At 41.8% G+C, this 9958-nt stretch overlaps 1 protein-coding gene across 1 annotated transcript in view; it reads left to right on the forward strand.

The window, feature by feature from the left end:
• Window positions 1-3860: 3860 nt before the first annotated feature.
• LOC103208268 (solute carrier family 5 member 4) overlaps window positions 3861-9958 on the forward strand; it is an 88921-nt gene continuing 82823 nt past the window's right edge. Inside the window, exons 1-3 of the mRNA XM_007953956.2 lie at window positions 3861-4010; window positions 7866-8039; window positions 8765-8836. Coding sequence (XP_007952147.2) covers window positions 3861-4010; window positions 7866-8039; window positions 8765-8836 — 396 coding nt within the window. The remainder of the gene's footprint in view (window positions 4011-7865; window positions 8040-8764; window positions 8837-9958) is intronic.

The raw sequence follows: 9958 nt of genomic DNA on the forward strand, positions 1-9958 counted from the left end.
TTTTCCAGTGCTGCTTTCAGGATTCTTTCTTTGTCTTTGGTTTTGGTGAGTTTGATGATGATATGTCTGGGTGATTTTCTTTTGGGGTCTCTCCTGTTTGGGGTCCATTGGACTTCTTTCATCATATAAGTGAATTCTTTCCCAACAAATTTTAACAATTTTTCTCTGTGGTTTTATTTGTCTCTTCCTTTTCTGGAATTCTAATTACATGTAGGTTACTCCTTTTGATGGTATCCCACATGATCCTTAGGCTTTCTTCATTTTGTTTTGATCTTTTTTTTTTCGGATTGATCCCTTTCCAAAGACATATTGAGGTATTTGCCTTCAATCTCATTAATTCTGCCTTCCATTGATTCAGTTCTACTCCTTTGCCCATTCAATGTCTTATCTGTTTCTGAAAATTTAGTATTAATCTTCTGGGTTTCTGTGTATAGATTTTGTATCATTTCTAATTTTTCATTTATTTTGTCATTGTGTTCTTGTATTATCTTTTGAAATTGTTCTATGTTTTTTTCTGTGTTTTCCTCAATTTTGTCAGTCTTTTCCTTGATTTGTCTCTCAATTCATTAAAGGTACCTAAATATAATTATTTTTAATTCCTTATCAGGGATTTCCAATGCTACATCTTCCTCAGGGATGTGTTTTGGGTCTGTATCCTGGTCCCTTGTTTCTCCTGCTTTATCTTGCTTCTTTGTGTGGTTTTCTGTTTATATTCAATTGGTGATTGTGTGTTGGAGTGACTTGCCCAAGATTTTTGTTTTCCTTGTATGTAATCTACATAACCCAGATACTGTGCTGTGCTCCTCTATTCACTAGATGGCAGCACTAATACACTCACCACTTATCTCCTTTCCTGCTGTCAGCTTCCTGTATGTCCCTGCCACCGTTGGCAAATGGAGACTATTCTTAGGTCCCTGGAATTCGAATGAGAAGGCCGTCACTTTAAAATCCCAAATAACCACCACTTGTAAACATTCAAAAGGCTGCACCCTTCTTACCAGAAGTCCCATTTTGGAACAAATTTAAAGTAAAGTTTTATGGACCTAATTTAGTCAATTTGAACTTGTTTTGTTGCTGTCATGTGCTGTCAAGTCGGACCCTACTCATAGCAACCCCTCTTTGGGTTTCTGAGATGGTATCACTATGAAAGTAGATTTCCCCACCTTACTTCTGAGGAGTGACCGGTGGATTTGAACCTCCAGGCTTCTGTTTAGCCGTCAAGTGCCTTAGGCACTACACTACCAGAACTCTAATGAAGGACTATGTTGTTGTTTTTGTTATGTGCCGTCGAGTCAGACCCGACTCAGCAACCCCTCCTTGGGTTTCCGAGGCAGTATCACTATGGAAGTAGATTGCTTCATCTTCCTTCTGAGGAGTGACTGGTGGATTTGAACCGCAGCCTTCTGGTTAGCAGTTGAGTGCCTTAGGCACTATGCTACCAGAGCTAATGAAGGACTATAGCCATGTTTTTTTTTTTTTTAGTTTTTTGTTATAGCTATGTAGCTCATGGGATTTTATTATATACAACAATAAAATCACATTCAGAACTCTCTTACACTCTTCTACAAGGAAAATTATGTTTACTGTGGAAGAGGTGATAAGGTAATTTTGTGATCAATCATTTAAATAAGGACCTACCTTTGGATTCTATAAAATTAGGAATATTATCTTTTCTCCTTTTTAAAACCTGAAAAATTTGGCCATTTCTGTTTCGATGCTTACCTCTTGGGATATGTACTTTCACAGGAAAAGGCATCAATCTGGTTGTAGTCTTGTCAGTAGTACTTATGTTTGAATTTTAGAGAATAAAAGGCAGCTGTTTTATGTGAGATAATATATATGAAAAGTGCTTTATAATCTGTAGGCAGCTATACAGATGATAGCTAATGATAGTTAATATAATTTTAATGGTCATTTCCAGAACTTACTTCCTCTTTACAATCCTGATGTTGTCTGTAAGTTTTACAAATGAGAGGACAATTAAAGGAGTGAATCTTGAAGTGAAATCCTCACACTCACAGTAAGTCGTGAGAGTTAATAGTAGAGAAAATTGAGACTGAGGCCACTTTTCTTTTCAGTCGTTCTTCTCAGTGGCACCCATCCCCCTGAACTGGAGTGCTCTACCATTCAGGGTGATTCACCATCAATGGTCACCTCTACTTAGATTCTATCCCATCAGCTACACTATGCCTTCACTGATCAGATGACTGCATCCAAAAGCTACTGGGAGAGGAAGAAATGTTACTCCTCAAAAAAAAAAAAAAAAAAAAAAAAAAAAAAATCTGCCCTGGGAAGCTTCTAAAAGAATGTCCTTGTCTTTGCTACTTAATTCATTCTCATATCTAAAATGCAGAAGTTTAGATTTCAGAGGAAAATGGAGTGCTTTCTAGCCTTTTCTATAAAGGACACAATAGAAAATTATATTTATATCACTGGGATAAGCAGATATAACTGGCAAACCAGAAGGACACTGAAGCATTTTAAGGATGTGTTATGGATTGAATTGTGTCCTTCAAAAAAGATAAATTGAAGTCTTAACCTGGGTACTTCATTTGGGAATAGGGTCATAAGATGCTAACAAAAGACCATTCTGGAGTGTGTGTGTGTGGGTGGTCCTAATCTAAACTGAATGGTATCTTGTAAAAGAGATGAAGACACAGATAGACAGACAGAAGGAAAATGGCCAGACAGACACAGACAAAGGAAAGATGGCCAATAACCAACTTTGGATGGAGGGTCTATAAAGGTGTTATCAGTTAACAGGACACCATTTGGGGGCAGAGTGGGTCCTAATCTAACCTGAGTAGTGTCTTTGAAAAAGAGGTATAGAGATAGAGGAAAAACAGCCTATGACCTAATTTGGAAACAGTGTCTTTAAAGATGTTGTCAATGAACAAGCGGTCATTCTGGAGTAGGGTGGGTCATAGTCTAACCTGAGTGGTATTCCTGTAAAAGAGATGAAGAGACGTAGAGAGATGGAGGGAAGCTGGCCATGTGAGGAAGGAGTTATGCCACAGCGGCCAGCCAAGGAATGCTGGGAGCTACCAGAAGCTGAGAGAGACAAGAAAGAATCTTTCCCTAGAGCCTTCAGAGAGAACATGTCTCTACCAATGCTTTGAATTCAGAATATTAACTTACAGAACTTTGTGACAATAAATTTCTTTCTTTATAAGCCATCCAATTTGTGGTACTTTGTTATGGCAACCCTAGTAAAGGAATATCGGATGGGAATGATTTTAAAGAGCACTCTGGCTACTTTAAAATAAACAAAGTGCAGAGGAGAAGGGAAAACCATGAGAGTAATTAAGTGCCTAGTGTCATAAGGTTCATTGTGTTCTAAACACGTAGCAAAGTGTTTTGAGTTCATACGTTTTTGAGGTGGGTTTTCCACATCCTTCATATGTCACAGTTCCCCAGCTCATTGCTCATTTTTCTCTCAAAAGCTTTTAATGTTTTATTTTAGGCCCCATTGATATTATTTCACTAAATTGTGTCATGCCTTCTGTGACTGATCTATATTGAAGTGTAATTGCATTGGGCACAATATATTCAAAAGTTAGGCTTACGGACCACGAGGGTGAATGGTTTACCTATCCCATTTGCTCACAGTGAGTTAAGTTCCTATTAATGTTTTGCATCATTTCCATTGATCAAGAAAGTTGAGCAGATTCTGCAAAGTGGATGCAAAAACATTTCTGCAAAGAGTTTCTCGAATGACTGTTCCTAGGGAAACTTATCCTGTTCTTTCTTCTTCCTGTAGCCAATAATTATTCTTCATTTTTATTCTTGCAGAGAAGAAAAGAGGTTTCAGGCAGGTTTAGGACCTGTTCTGTGGGCTGGACTAGCAGAAGGACGCCAAGATGACCAAGGAAGAGGAGTCAGCGATGAAGCAGAAGGTGACAGACATCCCTGAGAAGCCTTTTTGGTGGACGACCGTGAGCACCAACGGCATCCTCCTGCTGCCTGGGGCTGTCTTCTGCCATGTGTATCTTGCCTGCATCCAGCTTTCTGTGCAGTCACAGACCGTCCTTATAGTGGACTGATTCTTTCCTGTGCCTCCCTTTAGTCCTAATCTGTGGTTTGGAAGAGAAGCAAGTCAGTTGTAAATTTTGCCCAGTCAGATAAAGGTGTATATATGTAATTACAGGCTAGCCGGACAAAATAGAGCAACACAATATTTTGCTATTCAATCATGTATTTGAAGCCAATGTGATAAAGTCAATTGCGCACACTAGATTTTCAAGAAGGAAGCCCACTCAGTCAAGCTAGAAAAAGCATAGACTATGTTTGATGTGTCTTTTCTTCAGGGAGTTTCAGTGCATCACCACTGTTTGTAATCCTTGTATATGATGTTGAGAGTTTTAGCTTCCATTATTGTTGTTAGCTGCCATTGAGTCAACTCATGTGCCATTGAACCTGACTCCACGGACAACAAAACAGAACATTGCTCAGTCCTGCACTATCGTCATGATCTTGGTACGCTTGAGACTATTGTTGTGCTCATTATGTATTTTGAGGGAGTTCTGGGAAAGAACTCTGGTAGTGTAGTGCCTAAGGCATTGACTGCTAACTAGAAGGCTGGTGGTTCAAACCACCAGCCACTTCTCGAAAGGAAGATTGGGCTATCTACTCCCGTAGTGATATTGGCTTGGAAACCCAAGGAGGTGTCGCTATGAGCTGGATCTGACTCAACGGCAGTGAGTTTGGTTTTGGTTTGGTGTATTTTCAATGCTTTTCCAATTTAGGGAGCTTTATATCGGCACTATATTGGGCAATGTTCTGTTGTGAACCATAGAATTTTCATTGGCTAATTTTCAGAGTTTGTCTTTCTTTCTAGTCTGTCTTATTTTGAAAGCTCCACTGAAACTTGTCCACTGTGGGTGACATTGCTGGTATTTACAATACTGGTGGCAGAGCTTCCGATATCACAGTAACATGAAAGTCACCACAGGACAACAAATGGATGGTGGTTAGCCTCCGTAGCCATGGCCAACTTCCTTTTCTGTCCTTTCTCTTTAAAAATAAGAAAATTTTCCCATCATAAACCTGTCGATTTTTTCCTGGAACAGATCAACTGATAAATTTCCTGTCCAGGTCATTGAAGCTGAGGAGGAGAGCTTCGTGGGGTCCCTGTGCCGGGTGTTTCATCTTCGAAGTAGAGGCCTGAGAGTGGCAGTGCTTCTCACAAATGGAGATACACAGACCAGCCTTGATCCCAGGGGGATATAAAGACTTCTTTTAAAATGTCTGTTATGAATTTTCTTGTTTTGGATTCACTCATTGTGGCTTTCACCATGCCTGCAATGACTTAAAAAAACAAAACCAAACTCACTGCCATTGAGTCAATTCCTACCAGTAGGGACCCCCACTGGGTTTCCAAGGTGGTAAATCTTTAAGGAAGTAGATTGCTCCATCTTTCTTCTGCAGTGACTTACCAAAAACAAAAACAAACAACAACTACAAAAAACTCATTGCCATCGAGTCAGTTCTGACTCATAGTGACCACCTTTGGGTTTCCGAAGTGGTAAATCTTTACGGAAGTAGATTGTCCAGTCTTCTTTCCATGGGGTGGCTGGTGGGTTTGAACTGCCAACCTTCTGGTTAGTAGTCAAATGCCTCAGGCACTGCACCACACACTCAATAATGCTTGCTTGAATGAATGAATGATGGAGCATTCATCATAATTACCTGCTCTACTTCCACCTAAGTCTTGCCCTTTGTTAACATTTTGTTTCTCCCATCCGAATCCTTACTTTCTTGGTGTGGCTGCAGAAGCTATATCATGGCTCTTGGGATGGAACTCAATTGGAATATACTTACTTACCCTTCCTCATGGTGCTGATCTTCATTGACAATCTAAGAATTTGATTCTGTCTCCTAATGGGAAAAACGTACAATCTGGAGATAGACGTTGATCACCTCAAAGCAGCAGCCTTCTCTGAAACATTGTAAGAATTAGCCTCAGGCCCAATTCCCTGTGAGATCCTTTGACTACAGACCTTAATTTTTTGGATGCTTTTATTGCAGATCATTGATTAGGGTCAGTGGTCTCCATCCAGGTGAGAGTGCATTCCCACTTTACAGTTGAAAGTGTAAGGTTCGGGGAAGTTAAGGGTCCTCCTCTAGGGCGTCAGTACTGAGCCTGTACACCTTGTTTTGGAACTAGATGGTTCTCCCTAATAATAAGACTGGCTGGCTTCTTTGTCACGTGAGTTTCTACTCTTCCAGGCAGGTGGTTTGGGAATTCTCAGCATCTGGTTGATGATATTCTGCTTCACCTCAGGAGGAAGAAGACATCTTGTGAATGACCCTGGACCCCTTGACATTCTCAAAGGACAAATTGTCAACAACCAGACCATTCAGAATAGGCCATGGGTACAAACCAAGACTATCAGGGCTTTACCTTGAACTTCTGCCTGTGGTTGTAGGGACATGAATCTCATGTCCTAAGAATCTCCAACATGTGCTGTTTTGGTTACCTCTAGTGCTGCTCTAACAGAAAAAGACCACAAATGGGTTGTTTGAACAAACAGGGATTTATTATCTTACAGCTTAGGAGTCTAGAAGTCTGAGTTCAAAGTGCCAGCTCTAGGGGTTGGGTGAAAGCCCCTTGACCTTGGACTTCAGCTCCGCCTCTTGTTCCTGGTCCAGTGAAGCTGGAGGCATCTCTTAGATCAGGCAGCTGGTAGCTGCTGAGACTCAGAGACCCAAAGTTGACAAATGAAATGGCACAGTCACAAGATTACCAAACAACATGGCAAGATACTAGTTCAAGTCCAGAGACAGTCCTAAGATTGGCAGGAAACACGGCAGGCTACTGAACAAAGACTCAGCTACATGCAAGGTCCACATGTGCTAAAAAGCTGCAGAGACTTTTTTCAAAACTTCTCCTTATATACAGGAAGCACACCACATCCCTAAGGTAGCTGTTCTAGTAGATTCCACCATGGAGCTGATTACCAGTCTCATCATGGGGAATAAGTACATCCAGCTGCCCAGCTGTTCAAAACCAGGCCCAGTCAAGTTGACACATAACCTTAATAACCACACGTGCTTTCAGGTCAAAATTCTGGTCTAGCCACCAGCAGCCCTGCCACCATCTCCTCACCCCTCCTGTGCTGTGCTGGCTGGTAGACATTTCCCTTTCCAGCACAGGTCATCAGGTCCTAATGTATCATATGAAGTCCATTTCAGGTTACCTCTTCCAAAACAAAAAACAAAACAAAACAAAACAAAAAACCCCCCAGGTCTTTGTTGTTGTTGTTGTTGTTTGCCATCGAGTCGGCCCCGACTCATAGCGACCCCTCCTTGGGTTTCCGAGGCAGTATCACTACGGAAGTAGGATTGCCCAACCTTCCTTCCGAGGAGTGGCTGGTGGGTTTGAACCGCCAGCCTTCTGGTTAGCAGTCAAGTGCCTTAGCCACTATGCTACCAGAGCCCCAGGTCTTTAGAACCCATGAAATGCATAATTAACTTCATTTTGAAGGGTTATAGCTTTTGGTTCAACAATCTTATCTATTTTATAAGGGACCATTGCCCTTGGTCCCTTCCTGGATGCTTTCTGGCCATGTGCCACTGTCCTTCTCCTCTTTGTCTCTCTCTAATCTTCACTCAATCTGGTCAAGTCTTAATAAAGGGCCTGTGTCTGCACTCAGTGACCCTGTACTCTCCAGCTCAAATTCTCACCCCATTTATGGACTCATGCCTCATTCTCAGCCTCTGCCTAGACCAACACTGACCACTGGAGGGCCAGTGTCTTAGAGATGAGCTTCAGAGAATAGGCTTAAGATCTTTGTCCCAGGCACCGGTGCTGATAACATACCCCACCTGTATGAGGCTGATCATTAACCCAGAGCTGATATAAGGAAGGGGCCACTGGGGAGGAAGAAGCACGACCTACAGCGACGGCCAGCATGTTAAGCCCCAGCACCACAACTGGGGCCCCTGAGTACCCTGCGATGTCAAAGCGCATCCAAAATGCTGCTGACGCTTCTGTCATTGTCATCTATTTTGTGCTGGTGATGGCAGTTGGGCTGTGGGTATGTGGGAGTCCAGTGGGGCTTGGGGGTGGGCATGAGGCATGGAGGAAAGGCATCTTATGCAGTCAGGGGTCTGAAGTAACAAAGTTGAGGAAATGTGAAAACTTTCAACAATCTCATTGTCTTTCTATCAAAGTCATATTTGAAATGTGTGAGACAAAAATAAGGTTTGTACTGAGCTGTTTGAGTTAATTTATTCTGTTAACAATCTCACCATTAGGAAGAGAGCAAGTAGTGGGAATGTCAGACTTACTCTGTTTGACATCTCAAGGAACTGGCATGAAGGAATAAGGACTTTATTTTTATCGTCTCATTCATTCTGCTTTCCTTTGTTACTTGTTCACTTTTATAACTTAGTAAGTTGGAAACTCATCCATTTACTTTCATTCTTTCTTTTTAGTGAGGAGGTCGAGACTGCAAAATTTCTCATAAGCCCAGCTTTCACGGTACCTCCATTGTTGGTGGGAATAAACAAACAGAGCGCTTAGGACAGAATTTGAGGAATGTTTTCTCAAGGTCCTTCCAGGTCTGGGTTTTTATGTAACTATATATTTTTATATATAAGTTCTTAAACAGGGCTTCAGTTATACCACAACTTCCAGGAAAATGTTTCTCTCTTTAGAAATGTTGAAGTTGTCGCCTCTCTTAGCATCCCAGCCAGAGCATCTGGGTGGCTTGGTGCATGTGTTTGGTTTACTTTCTCACCTGTCTACCCTTCTGCTCAGGCCATGCTGAGGACCAACCGGAGCACTGTTGGAGGCTTCTTCCTGGCTGGTCGAGATGTGGCCTGGTTGCCGGTGAGTGGGCCAGGGTTTCTTGGATTTAAATTTCCTGTGCATATGTGAGTGAATAAGGAAAACAGGAGGAAGAATATTTTCTGAGGTATGTTCGTAGCCCACTTGTTGACATCTCTTCTCCTAAATCATGACCTCAGGGCTTTTCCCTGTAGTTTTAATAAATGACAGTTTGTCACTTTTTATGAGAGCTGGTTATCTGGAATTTAAGAACCCCTACTTCAGGTCTCCCACAGATTCTTTTTCCCGGTTCCTCACCAAGAATCTTCTGTCTTGGCTTTGGACTATACTGGCACATTCCTTCTTTGTTCCCAAGACTGAGCTAATGTTACCCGTCTGTTTGGACAAGCTTCCTCCTACCTGCTGTTCTCTTTCAACACCCAGCTCAAGCCCATCTTCATCTGAGAACCATCCCACTCACTCAAACTCTCACCTGCATGTTTAGTCCTTATGTTGAATGGCATTAGTTGCTAATGGAGTGTGTGTTCCCCTGTGATGGTGCTAATGGAACCTCTTTGACTCTTGCCCAGTTGGTGTTTTTCATGCTGAGTTCTGGCTTCCTCCTGCCTTCCATTGCAGCACAGGGTGCATTTTCTCCTCTAAACCACTTAGAGTGCCATGATTTTGTTTCATATACAAGGATGCTCAGTAAATGCCTCACTTATAGATTTACTGGACTCATTGTCTATATAATACGAAAAAATGGAGATTGGGAAATGAACTGGACAAAGTGATTAAAGAGGACAACCAATGACCAACTGAAAATTTGAAATGGATTTTTATTGGAGTTTACAATCAGACATTACCTTCTTGTCTTTCTATTTAGGACAATTTTATGGAAATATTCAGAGCTGAGCCAATCACATAGCTACAAACAGCCTCAATCCCATCCTTGGCCCTCAAATGTCTTCAACATTTCTAAAGAGAGAAACATTTTCCTGGAAGTTGTGGTATAACTGAAGTCCTGTTTAAGGATTTCAAAGAAATATACAGTTACATAAAAACCCAGAGCTGGGACAGGGGGCAAGGTTGTGGTGACGGCTTGGTCACAGCCAGCTACCCGGAGGGACTGAGTAGTTGAACCTGCGGGCTTGGGACCATAGTTGCAGGGGACATCAAGCTCAA

The sequence above is a fragment of the Orycteropus afer genome, unplaced genomic scaffold (assembly GCF_000298275.1).
Source record: "Orycteropus afer afer isolate SDZICR_OR568_19922 unplaced genomic scaffold, OryAfe1.0 scaffold00420, whole genome shotgun sequence".
Classification (NCBI taxonomy): Eukaryota; Metazoa; Chordata; class Mammalia; order Tubulidentata; family Orycteropodidae; genus Orycteropus; species Orycteropus afer.